The sequence below is a fragment of the Oryctolagus cuniculus genome, chromosome 6 (assembly GCF_051225735.1).
Source record: "Oryctolagus cuniculus isolate XC-2025 breed Fujian yellow rabbit chromosome 6, ASM5122573v1, whole genome shotgun sequence".
Taxonomy (NCBI): Eukaryota; Metazoa; Chordata; class Mammalia; order Lagomorpha; family Leporidae; genus Oryctolagus; species Oryctolagus cuniculus.
Window position 1 is genome coordinate 2132522 of NC_142872.1, and position 17414 is coordinate 2149935.

The 17414-nt window shown below is 59.4% G+C and overlaps 2 protein-coding genes across 2 annotated transcripts; one reads left to right on the forward strand and one right to left on the reverse strand.

The window, feature by feature from the left end:
* Positions 1–1252: 1252 nt before the first annotated feature.
* Positions 1253–9728, forward strand: LOC127482776 (ral-GDS-related protein). Its single transcript, XM_089335605.1, has 13 exons — positions 1253–1267; positions 1458–1520; positions 2810–3003; positions 4209–4402; positions 4541–4809; positions 5438–5653; positions 5986–6089; positions 6781–6850; positions 8083–8157; positions 8567–8641; positions 8785–8817; positions 9171–9292; positions 9510–9728. Exons 1-13 carry the CDS (start codon positions 1253–1255, stop codon positions 9571–9573), a joined length of 1494 nt encoding a protein of 497 aa, XP_089191731.1. The 3' UTR covers positions 9574–9728.
* Positions 9729–13816: 4088 nt separating this feature from the next.
* Positions 13817–17171, reverse strand: LOC103346166 (zinc finger protein 496-like). The gene is made up of 3 exons (XM_017339479.4): positions 17036–17171; positions 15464–15577; positions 13817–14908 (listed from the first exon to the last, which is right to left on the reverse strand). Exons 1-3 carry the CDS (start codon positions 17169–17171, stop codon positions 14268–14270), a joined length of 891 nt encoding a protein of 296 aa, XP_017194968.4. The 3' UTR covers positions 13817–14267.
* Between the last annotated feature and the right edge of the window lie 243 nt (positions 17172–17414).

Below are 17414 nucleotides of genomic sequence, written 5' to 3' on the forward strand. Positions count from 1 at the left end.
GCAGGCTAGACTTTGCAGCATGGGGCTGGGAGAGAAACCATGTGGTGCTCAGGAACCTGCTGAAGCTGACACTCGTGTTTGAAGGCTTGGGGGTGTCTGAGACGTGGGAAGGCAGCTCTGTCCTTACAGCAGGGCAGAGTGCAAACACTGGTTCCAGCTCAGAGATTTTGACTGGGGGGCAGCATCTGAGCATGGGAACAACCAGGACCAGACCCGACTCAGGATGGAGGGCCACCCTTGTGGAGTGGAGAAGACCCTGGCCCAGGCTGGGGCTTCCATGGCTCACTCAAACTCCAGCTGATGCTATGACCTTGCCGCGAATTCCACCATTCAATCTCAGCATTCTAAATAAAAGCTCACACAGGAGCTGGTGCTGTGCTTTAGCAGGTGAAGCCACCACCTGCTGTGCCAGCATCCCATGGGGGGCCGGTGTGTGGCTCAGCTGTGCCACGTCTGATTCAGCTCCCTGCTAATGCACCTGGGAAAGCAGCAGAAGATGGCCTAAGAACTTAGGGCTCGTCTGAGACACTGCCCTTGGCTTTCTTCACTGACCTTAGCTTGGATTTTAGGGGCCTTCCTAAGAAGCAGGCTACTGTCTTTGGGAAATGATAGGAAAAGGAGGTTTAGACTCCAACTGAGTGCCCTTCAACCTGGGATCCTGACCCCATCCAGGTCTCCCAGGCACTGAGGGATGGGGCTGTGTTTGCAGAATTGTGCACAGTCAAGGGGATGGCATCGGGGCAGGAGAGGAACAGTCAGCAGCCCAGAGGGCCTTGGGAGCTCTTCCTGCTGGAAGGGTCCATGTACTGGACCTGGAGGAAGTGACCTCACTTCCTTGGTGACGGGCCACAACAGACCATGGAACTCTGGTAACCAGGCACCCACATTCTAGTGGTAGCCATTGCCAGCTCACTTGATAGGAAACGTTGCAGGGAGAACTATGTTCCCTTGCTGCTGCCCTTCAAGGCGAGGCTCTCGCAGAGCCAAAGCCCAGAATGAAGGTCTCTTCCAGCGTGTAACACGCTGGCTGAGCTCTCACTATGGACGCCTGTGGCCACGGGGGAGGAGGCAGCCACAGGTAACAGGGTTTAGCAGCCACGGGAAGTCCCATCCAGGGCCGGAGTCTCTGGTGACCCCGCGTGGGCTGTTCTCCTGTCCCCACGAAGGGGACAAGATGAGGGGCCCTTCCTGCACAGCACCAGGATTCAGGCATTGGAGGACAGCTGTGGTGTCGTCCGTACCCATTCCAGGGATGGCGGATGGGAAAGTGGGTGTTGGGGGCCCTTTTGTGTACTCAGGGGTTACACCTGAGTTCTCCTGTGTCCCCTGGAGTCCACCTGGCTGGGGGTATACACAGATGTCCCTATGTATGTGACCTGGGGAGTGGAAATACTCACAGAGTGTCTCCTGTGGGACACTGACGCCTTCTGGCCTGGCTCCGGGCACTCTGTTTGCAGGGCTCCACGCTGGAGATCAGCAATGATTCCCATGAGGAACTCATCTTCTCAGGCAACGGACAGGTGCGTCAGGCCAACAGTGCCTGGACAGTGCTGGGCTGGGCTGAGGGAGGGGCCTAGGGAGATACACAGGCAGGGACTCAGATGAGCAGGCTGGGCTGAGGACCAGAGCCTGGATATAGGCACCTCTGGGCCCCGTTCTGGTGTTTCACTCCTGAGTGACTGACCCCAGTCTCGTTCCTAAGAGATCTCGCCCCTATGCTGCCCACTGACAGCTGGGTTATGGCAACCCCATGTCGGGTCCTGGTGGGATTTTCAGGGGACAGGTTACTACTAGTTCCCTGGATATGAAGTCAAGAGCATCCTCATGTGGGACAGCACTGTTTTCCCACCCAGCCTGGGAATCCTGGGCAGGGGTCAGCTCCGCTGTGCTTCCAGACCTCCCCACAACCCACGATGGAGAACCCAAACCCCACACACAGGGGTGAGGCTTACACTCAAGAGAGAGAGACTACTCCATGCACATGTCGGCAGTGTGTCTCTCGGTCTCAGCCCTGGAGCCCCCACCCGACTCCATCCAGTTCCATGAGAAAGGACATTTGTCCTGCGGCTCAGCTGGGATTCCAGTGCTCGTCCCTGGCTGCCCTGCTGCAGGTCACGGCCTCAGAGAGCGCCCCTGGAAGCCTGGTCTGCTGGGCAGTCACAGCCCAGGGCCCACACGAGGGCGGCTCTCACACAGCAGTTTGCACACAGTGCTGGGGGCTGGATGTCCCTGTGTCTCCTGCATGTACATGTCCATCTCCGTTCCCATGTTCTTGTGTTCTCCCGTGCTTCTCTGTGTCCTTGTCCCCTCTCCTTATCAGCACGGCAGAGCTGGGGCCCACACCATGGCCTGGCCTAACGTCCATCACCTCCTCAGGAGCGCATGTGCACTTGCAACCACACTCAGGGACGCAGAGTCAGAGCGTCACCGTCGCTCTCACAGGAGCTAATGCCCTGCTGAGACAGAGGCCCAGACCGCACTTGCTGGGGAGAGGGGCTGAGGTGTCCCCCTGGAGCAGCCACGGTCAGATCACCGTGCAGAAGGGCTGTGGCCCGGACACCGCCAGCTGCCATCTCTGCACTGCTGTTCCCAGCTGCTGGCCTCCCTGTGGGGATACTCTGCTCTCCCTACTCTCCCACACTGCTCTCTATGTGGCCAACAAAGTCACTCTGGGCCTTTCATTCCCCACCCCCCAGGGATGTGAGGGGTCACCTGGTGCAGCTGGATGCCCTCTATGAGGGGGTCTTCTCCCAGCCCAGACTCCAGTGGTTGGGGGTCCCTGACTCCTGTCCCTGCTGGTCCCCCCTAGTTTGGAGGTGTGTCCACACTGCACCTGGCTGAGGTCTGCCCCCTGCGGAGCCTGCAGCCATGCACCGGGGCAAAGCTGGAGGAGTCCCTGGTCCTGGCCTCCCCAGGAAGAACCATTGCTTACCTGTCCACTCTGCTGTGCTCATATGGTGACTTCAGCACTGTTCCGTATTTCCTGGACCAGATATTCCATAGGTGAGCGTCTGTGCCCTCCAGGCACATGGGGCCTCTGCGCCCCCTAGTCGTGGCCCTCTGTGCCTGTGTGCTCTTCTGAAAAGTCGAGTGGTGTGGGCATGAGCCTCAGGGGTTGACAGGGACCATGTGACTGCAGACACGGCAGGGGCCTGGTGCCTGCTCTGTGGCCAGGGCTGCTGGTGTTGCGCTCATCCCTCTTCTTCTGGTCTCTGCACCCTCGGGACTCAATAGCCCACGGCCCTCAAGGTTTGGAAAACCCCACAGAGAGCAGCCCTGCCTTCCCATCTGTAAAGGAGGCCCCCAGCCCTAGTCCCTGATACAGACAGAGCAGGGCCCGGGCACTGGGTGTGGGGCCCAGGCCCCTCAGCTCTCTAGCAAGGGTCCGTGTGTGGTTCATCCCACAGCACGTGAATGGTAAACACTGGGCAGTCACTTTGCAGACACGTGTCACAGCTCAGTGAACAAAGCAGACAGCATTCCTGGGGCCTCTTAACCTGGGAGGACCCAGACTCTCCCAGCTGAACGCCTGCCCAGGTCCTGTGCACAGGATCAGAGGGGAGAGGATGCATCCCCCCATGGTCTTGCCAGGATGTCAGAGCCCAGGCCCCACTAGGACATCACGGACTGTGGGTCCAGTCAGAGGCCTTCTGTCCCTGCAAACTGGGAGCGAAATGTGGTCTGTGGCTGGGGAGGGACAGACAGGGTGTGGATCTCCCACTTCCTGTGACTCCTCTGAGAGTACCGAGGCCCAGGGACTCCCCACAAAGGAAAGGAGAACAGAGCTGGGAATGGGGTCCCAGACCTGCAAAGGAGAGGGGAGGCTGGGGCACAGAGCAGCCAGGGGTCCATGCCCAGCACAGGTGCTTCCCAGCTCCACCCACGCTCCCTGCCCGCACCCCAGGAGGTCCAGACCTGCAGAGATCCTGAGAAACCTGCTCCTAAGTCTGCCTGGAGCCTCTGTGCTGAGCGCCGGGGGCCCTCCCCTCAGGAAAGGTCACTGGGAGGCTGTCACCACGGGGTGTGCACCAGCCCTGTTGACCAGGTCTCCCATGGCCAGGGCAGCCCAGGAGGGCTTGGGGGGTGGGGTCATGCTCTGGATAGGCTGAGGCATGCCCAGGGCCCCAGAGTCACAGAGGGGCCCCAGGCAGTGCAGTGTGACGGCCAAGGCCAGCCTCTGACCCTGCTGCCCTCGCTTGCGTCCCCAGCAACATGGCTTCCTTCCTGGGACGCTGCAGAGACCTGTACGAGGCAGAGCTCCATGGCCGCACCAGCCTTCCACTGCTGAAGATGAAGGTGGGCTGCAAGCATGTCAGCCTTCCTGGAGGAGATCTGGGGACCCAGGTGTACTTTCTGTATGCCCTGCCCGGACACACCCAGCACCCTGAGGCCAAAGCAGACGGTGAGGGGCAGCACAGTCTGCAGGTCTCTCAGGGGTGGTGTTTGGGGCTGGAATCCCCTTCCAGGCAGTGCGACCTTTCGGGGTTTGCAGAGGTCACTGGAAGGTGATTCACATTGGTGACCCTTTCTCTTCTTCCAGCTCCTGCTCTGCGTGCAGGGCCAGCACCCTTCCGCACACTGACTCTGGAGCCAGCTGCAGCACCACTGGCTCAGCCAGGACCTGCTCCAGAACAAGGGCCAGCTTCCCCACGGGGCCTGCCCCCAAGCGCACAATCAGCACCAGGGCCAGCTCCACAGGCCTCCTCTGGCTGGGCTGGGACTGCAGAGAGGCTGCCTGGGGAGGAGATGGCTGACATCACCGCCTTCTCCCCCAGGACGATGGCAGAACAGCTCACGCTTCTGGATGCGGTGAGCAGCCGGCTCTGCTGCGCAGGGCCAGGACCACGGCGTCCCTGTGGCACCTGCCGTCCCACACAAGCCCTGGCCAGAGTCAGCCCAGGCTTCATGTCTCAGCCCCAGTGTGACCCAGGCTCGTTTCTCATGTCCTAACCCACCTGTCCCCTGTGGACAGCAGATGTGGGACACACTCATGCCAGGTACACAGAGTGACAGACAGAAAGCTGGGCACGGTGTGGCCCGGTGGTGGTGGAGGGCACTCACTGAGGTGCAGCCTGGCCCCCCATCCCTGCCGGTCTGCCCAGAATGCCTTACCTGTCTCAGCAGTATTAGGCTTCAGAGTTGGACGGGGTCCCAGAGCAGATACGCAAACAGAGCCCCTTGTTGTAGCTGCCACAGGGAGGTGCGCTGGGATGGGGACAAGGAGCACGGGGCTTATGGCGATGGGCTGAGGGATGGGGAGTTGGCCAGGATGCCTGGGAGAAAACACCTCTGTGTCTTCTCTCCAAGAATGGGCTCTGGGCCGTGGGGCTCTGGGCACCCTCAGGGGGCTGCTGCTCCCACCGCTGTGAGCCCCATGCACAGCACCCCTGCACTCTGAGTGGGGGTGGCTGTGCCCATGGGACACTCTCCTCCCCAGGAGCTGTTCCAGAAGGTCGTGCCCTTCCACTGCCTGGGCTCCGTCTGGACCGAGCGCAACAAGAGAGGCAAGGAACACCTGGCCTCCACTGTCCGTGCCACCGTCCAGCAGTTCAACTGCGTGACAAATTGTGTAGTAACCACATGTTTGAAGGACCCCAAAATGAAGGCCACGGACAGAGCCCGTGTGGTGGAGCACTGGATCAAGGTGGCCAAGGTCAGCTGCGGGTGGCCAGGGCCCTCGCTCACTGCACTCTGGGAATGGCCACTTTGCTTTATCAGCCCTCAGGAGTACACCCTGTGGCTGAAGACCCTGCACAGACCCTGGGCCCTTCCTGGCAGGGAGGGGCCTGACCTGACTCACTTCCCCCAGGGGTGCATGCTCACCTCCCACCTGAACCTCCGTGTGGGTTGAACCCAATCCTCTCACTGTGAGGGTGGCCACAGTGCCCTCGTGCCTTCCTGTGGCTCCGTGGGCATCTGATGCAGGAGGGGGACGTCAGCCCAGGGGGATCAGGTGACTTCTCCCTCATCCGCTCTGCTCTCCAGGAGTGCCAGACCCTCAGGAACTTTTCCTCGGTCCACGCCATCCTGTCTGCTCTGCGGTCCACCTCTCTTTACCGTCTGAAAGAGACGTGGGGAGAAGTCTCCAGGTGGGTGCCTGTCTTGTCCAGGAGCTCCAGGGTTGCCTGGGACCCCAGGACCAGCACTAACCCCCATGAAGCTGAGAAGGGCCAGTGGCCAGGGACTTGGGGACCAGACATGGACCAGTTGGGGAGGGCAACTGCCTCCCTCGGTCCAAGGCCAGGATATCTGTCTCACAGACATTTACTTAGTGTCAGGCGCTGGTTCCTTTTTAAGATTTATGTATTGTGTAAAAGTCAGAGTTATGGAGAAAAAGGGATTGACAGAGAAACCTTCTAGTGCTGGCTCACTCCCCCAGTGGCCACAGTGGCTGGGCCAGGCCCAAGCCAGTGGCCTTCTCCATCTGGGCACCCCTGTGATCACATGGGATGCTGGCATCACAGCCATTAGCCTAACCCTCTGCACCACAGCACCGGCCCAAACGCAGGTTCTTAACTTGCCCACCTGCACCTGCTCCTGGGCAGCACCAGAGCTCCCTGTGCAGGTGAACTTGAGGCAGAACAGTGTTGCTCAGTGGAGGGGAGGGGCCCAGGAGAACCACTTGAGCTCCCTGCCTGTCCCCTGGGCACCAGGGCTTAGGGAACTCAGTGGGAAACTCACCTGGGCCGTGTGCATCCTCCTTGCTCTCCAGTAAAGGGAGCTGCACTCACCACCCTCCCATCACACTGAGTAGCTCCTCCTGGTTTCCCATCTCCACAGGAAATGCTGCAAAAAATTTGAGCACCTGTGTGAGAAGGACAATGGCTTGAGCAGGGATCGGCTCACCAAGGTAGGGGGGCTGGGATGTGGGGCAAGTGTTTGGGGGGTAGGGTGATTTGTGGGGTGAGGGCCTTGTGCAGGGGTGGTATTGGCTGGCAGGACAGGCTCTGTGCCCCTGACCCCACCTGGGCTGTGTGGCAGAGTGGCAGGAAGGGCTTCCCTCCTTCCACCAGGTGACCTCGGTTCCTCAGGGAGCCAGGCCTTGCCTGGGATCTGCCTGCCCAGGACCTGCATGGGGAAGGCTGCCTGCCTGCACTGGGGAGGGGGGAACCGAACAACATGGGTGTCCCAGGGCCCATGGTAGACGGCTGCCGAGCATCAGGTGCAGTGGGCACATGAGAGACAGACACCTGTGGCTGTGATGCCTGTCCTGCCCTGACCCACTGCCCATCACCTGAGGTGCTGGGATTCTCACCCTGCGCAGGGCAATGACATCATCTCCAGGTGGATGAGGAGAAGTTCCTGGGGCCTCCTCACACATGCCTGCTGGCTCTGTCCTGACCACATCTTAACGCCATCCACCTGATCGAGGCAGCAAAGTGTGGCCACCCAGATCCTGTGCAGGCCCTGCCTGTCACTAGAGATGATTCCTGGGGGCCACTCGCTGAGTGGAAGGGGAGATGTGCAGCAGAAGCTGTGGTTCATCGTCAACCCTGCTGGGGGTGTGGGGAGCACCCAGTGGGGCTGGGTGGCCAGCACCTGTCAGCCAGGCCTCCTGAGACCACCTGGCCCTCTCCCTCTATGGCTGTGCCTGGCCAGGGATCAGGACACAGAGAGCCCTGATGGACTCCTGGCCAGGGGTGCAGCTGGACTTGGGGTGAAGCAGTGGGATGCCGGTCAGCTGGGGGCAGGGCAGGCTCTCCTGTGTGGCCCTGGGCTGGTCACTGCCCATGGCCTCTGATTTCTCAAGTAGAGGATGGGGCTGATGAGCCTGTTGTGCAGGGCTCACGGGGGTCGGTGAGGCACCAGGAAGGGTGATGCGTGGTGCAGGGCCTGGCCTTCCTCCCAGGGGACAGTGAGGAGGAGGAGGGCAGGCATAGGATGCTGAGTCAGGACAGCTATGGGGGGGTGCCCAGCACCCTCGCCAGCCAAGGAGCAGACCCAGGGAGGCCCCTTACTCAAGGTGCCCCCAGTGAGGGTGGGAGCACAGAGTGCACTTGGGGGAGGGGGTCAGACATGCAGGGCCCCAGCAGAGGGCCCAGGTGTGGGCAGGCCCTATGACCCTGACCTTGATCCTGGCAGAAGGGGGCCTTCAAGCTTGCTTCCCGGGAGAAGAATCCGCAGAGAGCACAGATGAGGCTGCGGAAACAACAGAAGGTGTGTGTGCCCGGGCGAGGGGACTCCTCCGTCACACCAGGGCCCGAGCCACAGGAGCAGGGCCTCCACCTCCAGCCCTCCCTGCAGTCCCCACACTGCCTCAGTGGGCTCCACCAGAGAGACCAGAGCCAGGGCCTGGGGCAGCTGGGCTCTCAGTGCACTTGGGGCTGAGGTGGCACTGGGGGCCACATGGCCTGTGTGCCCTTGGACATCCCAGCAGGAGTCCTAGGGGTGCCTGCTGTCCTGGGAGTAGCTGGGAGGATGGAGAATGGGGGAGGCTGCCAACGTCCTGGATGGCTCCCAGGGGAGACATGAGCCAGGGTCCAGGAGCTGGGGTGGAGGGGTCTCTGGTGCCAGGGCTTGGGGGGCAGCTGAGAGCAGGTGCTCATCACCACCCCCTGTGGCACAGGGAGTCGTCCCCTTTCTTGGCACCTACCTGACAGACCTGGTGATGCTGCACACTGCGATGGGGGACTCTGTGCATGTGAGTGATCCTGGGGCAGGTGGGGAGGGCCGGGTCCCTGAGGCTCGGGGATGGGAGAGCCTGGCTCGAGGACCTCATGAGAGGGGAGGGTCAGGGCTGGGCCCAGCTGGGGGCGGTTCTGATGGACTCTGTCTGCCTTCCAGCAGGCTGACATCAGCTTCCAGAAACTGAATAAGGTGAGCAGCTGTGGCCTCACTCAGGGCAGGAGGGGAATGGGGGTCACAGGTGGTCCCAGTCGGGACCCCCATGCATCACCCCTGCAGCTTTGCTCTATTAGGAGGGCTGGGTACACATGAGGGGGAGACCCATCCCTAGGGTGGGTGCAGGTAGAGGACTGGAATCAAGGAGAAGCCCCTGGGAGGGGCCGTTTGAAACCCCAACGGAGGCCAGGGTGGGGCCTGCATGGGGTAGAGTGGAGGTTGTCTCTTAAGAGTAAACACCCAGAACACCGCGGGCCCTCCCCTACCAGGTCCCCACAGCGTTCCCAGCCCAGGCCCTGACAGTGTCCTGTGTGTCCCTCCGTCCCCAGGAAATTACAGTCCTGCAAGAAATCCAACTACTGCAGGTGGCAGCGAGCAAGTATTATTTTAAGCGTGATGAGGAGTTTGTCGTGTGGTTCCGGTCTGTGGAGTTTCTCACGGAGAACGAGAGGTGAGTGATGGGCAGGAATTAGGTGAAGCCTAGGGTGGGGGTGGGAGGGCTCTCCCTGCTGTGCAGCTGCAGGGAGCATCGCCCAGGCCCCCTGGTGGGCAGCAGGCCCTGTCCCATGGGCACTGCTGGCCCCAGGACTGCAGCTCCTGGACAGGCCCTGGGAGGGAGGCCTGAGCTGAGGCTCTTGGTGGACTCATGGCTGTGCTCTCTCCGTTAGCTACGCCCTCTCCTGCCAGCTGGAGCCCTCAGCGAAGAGGCCTGCAGCAGCCTCAAGGCCATGAACACCATCATGATGCCCTGGTGACCGAGTGCTGGGACCTCAGGAGCAGATCTGAGCTCATTGTGAGCCTGGTGCCTGGGATAGTGGCCTCCCTGCTGTGAAGCTGAGGCCTGCGTTGTATCAGTTTAATTGCCCCACTTATGTTTTCTCCTTTTCCTATTTAACTATAGTCACTGTTAGTAACTCCCTATTAGAGTTTTATTAAAGTTAATATAAATATGTTGCACCATGAGTTTCATGCTTCCTCATCATTGCTTCCCCATATCTGAGGTTGTGAGCGGTGTTCCACCTGTGCAAATGTGCCGCGGACATGGGCCCCTCCTAGTTGCAGCTCCTGGAGCTGTGCCTCGCTGGTTGAGGTTCCCTGAGTTATTTCTCCTAAGAGGCGCTGGCAGATCATTTGGTGCCTGGTGTAAAAACACTGCCTCACTCCTCTTGCACTTTCTGCCCTGGGTTTAGGATGTTGGGTTGAGCCTGGCCTGGCCTGGCTGTGGTGAGTATATGGGAGGTGAACCAGCAGATGGATGGTCTCTCTCTCTCTCTCTCTCTCTCTCTCTCTCTCTCTCTCAGTTTGCCTTCCAAATAAATAAGAGGGGCTGGTGCTGTGGCATAGTGGGTAAAGCTGTCACCTGCAGTGCTGGCATCACGGGTGTGTTCGAGTCCCGACTGCTCTCCTTCTGACCCAGTCTCTGCTTGGCCTGGGAAGGCAGTGGACAATGGCCCCAGTCCTTGGGCCCCTGCACCCATGTGGGAGACCTGGAAGAAACTCTGGCTCCTGGCATCTGATCTTCCCAGCTCCAGCCATTGTGGCCATTTGTGGAATGAACCAACAAATGGAAGACCTCTCTCTCTCTCTCTCTGCTTCTAACTCTAGCTTTCAAACAAACAAACAAATCTTTAAAAAATAAAGAAAAAAATAAAAAGTATTTTAGATAGAATGTAAAAATACTACCACAATGTCAAAATGCTTTATCATAAAAGTTTGTTTTGATATCTGTATCACTACGGGACACATTAATGGCTAGTATCCAAATGAATGTGTTGCTTGCTTTTCATAGGACCAAGCCGTCTGTTTCTGGAAATAATGGACACACTAAGGGCTGGGCTTCATGGCAGCAGGTGCCCCTTCCTGACACTTGCTTTGTTTTCTCATTCTCCATCTTCTCTCTATTAACTTTTCTATGTCCCCACATTTTCACTGGAACTTGCATCTTCAACCTGCGAGGCGACAGCAGTGCTGCAGGGTCAGCACCTGTGCCTGTGGACGGCACATTTGTCTTCAAGTCCCCTCAGGCAGAGCTGTCTTAGGAAACGTTCCTGACACACCTGGGTGCCACCAGCTTTGCAGAAGCTAGGCACACCTGAGGGGAGTCCCAGGGCCTCAGGCACCAGCGCTGACACACAGTGGGGCCAACCGACACCTGACGCTTGCTGTAAATGATGTCGGAGGGCAGGGACTCTACCTGGCCTTTCTGATTCCAAAGGCTGACTTGAACTTGTCTTCTTGCACTTTGCTGTGTCTCAACTTTGTCAGCGTTGAATCATTGCGTGAGTAGTCACCATCAGGCACATGGCAGTGTTTTCCGGTTGGGGCTCTGAGTGCTGGTATTTAAACTCTGGCACAGGTTTTGGTGACACGGCACAGATCTGTCAGGTATGTACATAGTGGAGGAGCTACAGCATAGAAGCTGCATCTCTGCACCCTGGGGGACACTGCCGGGTTCCTGGAACGCTTGCAGCATTGCACACCCACAGCACGAGCTCCCTTGCATGGCCGCGTCCCTGCCAAATGGTGCTGTCATTCCCATTGTGATTACCTGACTGCTCTGTGCTTTCAGGCTCCATCTGAGTGTACCTGATTCCTAAAGAACTTGAGCATTGTTGCAGGTGTTGGTCACTGAAGAACCTCTTTTATAGAGACATTTAGGGGTGCGTGATGGGGTGCTGTGGGGTAGGCCGTTGCTTGGGACAGCTGCATGCCATATTGGTGTGCTACGCTGCTTCCCATCTGGCTCCCTGCTAGTGCAACCTGAGAGGTAACGGATGCTCGCTCAAGTGCTTGGGTCCCTGCCGCCCACACCGGAGATCTGGATGTATTCTGGGCTCCTGGCTCCTGCCTGGCCCAGCCCTAGTTGCTGCAAGCATATGGGGCCATCAGCAGATAGATCTCCCACTCACCTTGCCTTTCAAACAAATAGTTATTTTTAATTTATTTTAAAACATTGTTGCTGGGGCCGGCACTTCATTTCAGTGAGGAAAGCTGCCACACCTGCAGTGCCGGCATCCCATATGCGTCCTGGTTTCGATTCCCGGCTGCTCCACTTCCGGTCCAGGTCTCTGCTATGGCCTGAGAAAGCAGTAGAAGATGGCCCAAGTCCTGGGGCCCTGCACCCATGTAGAGACCTGGAGGAAGCTCCTGGCTTTGGATCGGTGCAGCTCCAGCCATTGAGGACAACTAGGGAGTGAACCAGCGGATGTAAGACCTCTCTCTCTCTATCTCTGTAACTCTGACTTTCAAGTAAATAAATCAATCTTTAAAAAATAAACACATTGCTGCTTTTTATTTTCAGGTTTATTTTATTTGCTTAAAAGTTACAGAGAGAGGGAAAGAGATCTTCCATCCATTGGTTTACTCCCCAAATAGCCGCAGCAGCCAGGGCTGGGCCCGGCCAAAGCCAGGAGGATGGAACTGCACCCAGGTTTCCCACGTGGATGCTGGTATTGCCATCTGTGACTTTACTTGTTACGCCACAACGACCTCCCCCGCCCCTAAATAATCTGTCTACAGGCACTTCTTCAGCTGCCTCACAAATACCTTGTATATTTTACCCACCTCAGCTGAGGCCAGAAATGCCAGTGGCCAAGGGAAGGCAGATACTTCTGCTCCAGCACCCTCGGGCCTGGTGGGCTGTGGGGCTGCAGCTTCTCTCAGAGAAGCCCCTGGCTGTGCCCCAGCCCTGCAGGCTCTCTAGACACAGGCCACAGTCTTCCTGCCACCAGGTACCTGGCTCCGAATCACAGCTGGGCGCCCTGACAGTACCTGGGGGGTGGGACTGCCTCCTCTGGGCTCCAGTCCATCACAAAGCCCGACTTGCAGGCAAGACACTCACTGGAGAGCAGAGGGCTCCTCTCCCAGCCAAGTGTCCGCAGCCCCAGGGGAAATGACCTTCCTGAGGCCAAGGACGTGCTGGGCACACACGGGTCTGGCTGGGATGTCACAGAGAGGACGTCACAGAGGGCCCATTTTCTGCATGGGGATGTCCCCATCCCGGCTGACTAGAAACCAAGGGCCTCGCCAGTTCTCTGAGGTCTGACCACAGGGTTGGACCATGCTTCCTATTCCTAGGCCAGTGGGTCCATCTACTCAGCAGTCCCTGTGGCTACAAAACCTTGTAACTGATTGGGTGTGGGGCAGAGGCCTCTTGGTGTGAAGTGACGGGGTGACATGGAGCACTGGGCACCTCCACCCAGCCTGCCCAGCGGTGGGCCCAACACAGGAACACCCACCTGATCCAGGCACCCCGGCTCAGCTGCACAGCCCCCAGGCCTTCTCACTGGAGCGGAGCAGACACAGCTGCCTCCCGGAGCAGCAGCACCAGCTCCTGGTGCTCAGCCTCACTGCCCATGGCTGGCCATGCCTGGCCCACAGCCCCCTGCAGGGGACAGCAGCCCAGGAGGCAGGTCCTGCAGTCTGTATCCCGCCCCAGCAGACTCAGGAGGGAGGGCAGCAGTGCAGGTGTGGGCGGATGTGTGCACTGCACCTGTGCCCTGTGACTGCGGTGTAGACAAGTTCATATGGGAACAGTGACTTACGTCTCTCTGAGAAGGGAAACCAGGAGACAGACTCACAGAGCACCACAGCCAGGAACAGCCACACCTGCCAGGAAGACCCTGGAAGCTGGGGCAGAATCTCCCCTACAGCCCTCCCAGGAGGGTCCAGCCTGGCTGACAGGTTGCCCCCAGACCTGCAGCCTTGGGAATTGTAACCGACATTTCTGCTGGACCAACCCACCCAAGGTGCAGAGTCCACTGAGTTATGATGCTGAAGCAGGCAGAGCAGGATTTCAGACAAGCCTCAGCTGGGGGCCAGGCACCCCCAGGTCAATGCCCTCACTGGGGGCTCAGCTCCTGGACATGGAGGGCAAGGAGGGCTTTAAGTCCTTTCAAACAACCACAGCTCAGCTTCCAACTCAAATGTTTACCAAGGGCATCTGGGCAGAGAAAGGGTCATTCTGGAGCAGGTGCACAACAGTTAAAAAGGAGAGCTTTGCCTTCCTGGGGAGCCCCACTCCCCCGCACACATCCAAAGGGACCATGGCGGGTTCCCAGCCCTGAGCACCCTGGAGCTCCCACCATAGGACTCCCCACCCCACCCCCACCATCAGCCTTTCAGCTGCCTTGGAGACAGGATGTGCTGTGCACCGGATCCACTCCCCACCCAACCTGTTGGGCAGGGACAGCAGCCAGCCTGGACTCTGGGGTCCGTGCTCAGGGCAAGATGGGAATGTTAGTGCTGAGGACTGGTTGGTGACCCAGTGGTCCCAGGATGGAGACCAGCCCTCTGCCAGCTGGGGCGACCGTGTGCAGGGGCCTCTGAGATGGAACAAGCACTGGTGGGGCTACTGTGGCAGCAGGTGGGGCTGGACACGGCCCGGGCACAGGGGGCAGCAGGAGCGTGGGGCTGGGCGGTAGCCCTCAGTAGGAGTTTAGGGCCTGCTTGGAGCGCCTCTTCATGTGCACGCGCTCGTGGTGGAGGAGGTCCGAGTTCTGCCCAAAGCTTTTGACGCAGTAGCGGCACTGGAAGGGCCACATGGCATCCTTTTGGTGTGTGTGGCCACGGTGCCAGGCCAGTGGCTCCCGGCGCTGGAAGCCCAGTCCCTCCTCGCTCTGCTTCTCCGGCTCCAGTCTGCTGGGCTGCCGGTGGATCCGCCGGTGGGAGAGCAGGTGGGAGTTGAGGCGGAAGCTCCTCTCACAGGAGCCACACCTGTAGGGCTTCTGGGCCTCGTGGGCCTCCAGGTGGCCGTCCAGGTCCTCGTCTTCACTGAACAGCTTCCCACACACAGGGCACACGCGTGGCTTCTTCCGGTCCCGGCGGCTACGCAGGTGCCGTACAAAGTTGACCCTCCAGCGGAAGGCCTTCCCACACGTGGGACACACGTAGGCTTTCCTGGAGGCGGGCACCTCGCCTGCCATCTCCTCACTGCCCTGGCAGGGCTGAGGCCCATGGGGGCTGTGCTGGGAGTCCTCGTCCCCAGAGCTGGACAACATGATCTCGATGGTCACCTCCTCTTCCTCCTCCTCCAGGCCGTTCTCCAGGATCTGTGGGCCGCCTCCAGCTACAGGAAACCAAGCTGGTCAGGGGTGCCGCCAGCCCCTGAGAACCCTACCCAGAAGGCCTGGCTCAAAGCCCAGAGACATCTGTTCCTGCAGTGCTCCTGGGTGATCTTGGTCCTGGCTGGCCCTGCAGGGACCACAGGTAGAGCCACGAAGCAGCCGTCACGGCCCAGATGCTGAGCCCTTCTCTCCTCCCTCCCCTCTGGCCACGGAGGCCCCTCCAAGCTCAGGGCCTGCACTTCTCTGTGTAGGGTGGTAACCATGGGCACACCGTATACACCACCTTCCTTCCCCAGTGGGAGGTCCCAGGGGGTCCAGGAAGGTGCCTGACTCTGAGCAAAGCCCAGCCTCCCATTGCAGCCCAGTCACAGCCCACTTGCCCCATCACAGCCCCCATTGCAGCCCAGTCACAGCCCACTTGCACATCACAGCCCATCATTCTCCCATCCCACCCGGTCACAGCCCAGCAGCCATGTGGTTGTATGGTCATGCCACACACGTGTGTGTGTGCGTGCACCATGCATGGGTGCAACTCCATGCTCCAAGCCCTGCTGTACCTGGGTGGGTGCTTGGAGGAAGCGCCATTTGCTGGAAGGCCTGGGACTCCAGCACCTGCAGCTCATCCCGTTTCCTTCTTTCTTCCACCTCGAACAGCTGGAGGGCTGGGAGGTCTTTGCAGGGGAAAGGGAAAATCGTGTGTCTGGCACTGGGGGTGCGCCAGGGGCCAGGCTGTGAGCTGAGGGTAGCCCCGGGAGCCACTCAGTGTCACTGAATGAGTGAGCTTGAAGGCAGAAAGGGCCAGCACCACGAGGACGGGTCTAGAGTCAGCAAGAGGGGCCGGCACTGTGGCACAAAAGGTTTAGGCACGGCCGTGGCGCTGGCATCCTTATGAGCACTGGCTCCAGTGCTGGCTGCTCTACTTCCCATCCAGCTCCCTATAACATAGCCACTGAAAGCAGCGGAGTAGGGCCCAGGTGCTTGGGCCCCTGGCATCCACGTGGCAGACCTGGGTGGAGTTCCAGGCTCCTGGTTTCAGCCTGGTCCAGCCCTGGTTGGTGCAGTCCTTTGGGGAGTGAACCAGCTGATGGAACATCCTCGTCTCTTCCTGTCAACCACTGCCTTTCTTTCTTTCTTCCTTTTTTAAAAGCTTTATTTTTTATTTGAAAGGCAGAGTTACAAAGGGGGAGAGTCAGGGAGCTCTTCCATCTGCTGGTCACTCCCCAATTGTCCAAGAGGCTCAGATTGTGCCAGGCAGAAGCCAGGAGCTTCTTCAGGGTCTCCCATGTGGGTGCAGGGGCCCAAGCACCCACATCATCTTCCACTGCTTTCCCAGGCCATTAGCAGCGAGCTGCATCAGAAGTGGAGCAGCTGGAACGTGTTGCAGGCAGTGGCTTTACCTGTTTTACCTCAAGGACAGCCCCAAAACTCTCTCTTTCAAAAGAATGAATAAGTAAATATAACTGTGCAAAAATAAAGCCTTTGAAAGGATCAGTACTGACCCTGGTCTGCATCGTCTGGTGAGGGCCGGCTTCTCAGCTCAGGGACCTCCTGGGGCGGAAGGTTCAGGTCCCGCCTTCTGGGACCTCACACGGGGGTCAGGGTTTCATTCATGAAACCTGGGCACAGACGTCCCCACCCTGCCGCTCCAGCCCAGGCAGCCCCGGCCCACGTCCTCCTTGCAGGCTAGCACGGTCCTTGCATCCCAACAGCCCCGTCTGGTGCAGGTGGCACCTGGGTCAGGTGTGCTGCAGGTGTGACTGTGGAGACGACTGCTCCTGCCGGGAGTGGGATCAGGCACATTCCAAAAGGGAGAGATGCGGGACAAGAGGGACAGGTCCAGACAAGTCCCAACCTGCAGGCGGGACAGCAGCCCTCTCTGGGCCTGCATCTGGGCCTCCAAGGCTCTGTGGCTTTGGGCGGCCCTGCCCCCATGCCCCTCAGTGTCCCAGCTGGGATGTCCCTGAGTGTCCCAGGCTGGGTCCAGGACAGCGACACCAGTCAGGGACTCTTGCACTGACGCTGTCCCGCCCCGGAGGCACAGCGCGGGGACTTGGGGCCATGTGTGGAGTAAGCCAGCTGATGGAGTCAGCCTCTCTCTGCCTTTCTAATGCACGCTCACAGGGCCACACCTTTCCAGCTGTCTCCTGAGCTGCCACTCTCATTCTCCTTAACCCAGACAGCCTGAGAATGTTCTGGATCTTCAGGCTCTGCTTCCCTTCTGAGTACCAACTCCATCACAAATCGTTCCCCTTGTCTCACGTTCATCACCCACAAGGTCTGCCTTCCACAGGGCACGGATCGGGGCACCCCCACTCAACCCCTCCCCTGTGTGACCAGGCCTTGCCCGCGCACGTGTCCACCAACAACCTGTTCTCACCGCACAGGACCAGAGGTTGGCCCCCGAGGACGGCGCTCCCCTGGCCCCGAGCCCTTGCCTGGGCATTCACAGCAACACAGCTTTTTCTAGGACACAGCCCAGACCCTTCCAGCCTCTCCACAGCACCCGGC

What these genes read in the sequence shown, in the direction of transcription:
- LOC127482776 (XM_089335605.1), top strand. An exon ending in CCCTGAGGCCAAAGCAGACG is followed by an intron (nt 4,403 to 4,540) that starts GTGAGGGGCAGC and finishes CTCTTCTTCCAG; the next exon opens with CTCCTGCTCTGCGTGCAGGG. An exon ending in ACTGGATCAAGGTGGCCAAG is followed by an intron (nt 5,654 to 5,985) that starts GTCAGCTGCGGG and finishes TCTGCTCTCCAG; the next exon opens with GAGTGCCAGACCCTCAGGAA.
- LOC103346166 (XM_017339479.4), bottom strand. Translation starts at nt 17,171, where the DNA reads ATGAACGTGAGACAAGGGGAACGATTTGTGATGGAGTTGGTACTCAGA. An exon ending in CTCAGGAGACAGCTGGAAAG is followed by an intron (nt 15,578 to 17,035) that starts GTGTGGCCCTGT and finishes TCCCCTGCAAAG; the next exon opens with ACCTCCCAGCCCTCCAGCTG. An exon ending in TCCTCCAAGCACCCACCCAG is followed by an intron (nt 14,909 to 15,463) that starts GTACAGCAGGGC and finishes GGTTTCCTGTAG; the next exon opens with CTGGAGGCGGCCCACAGATC.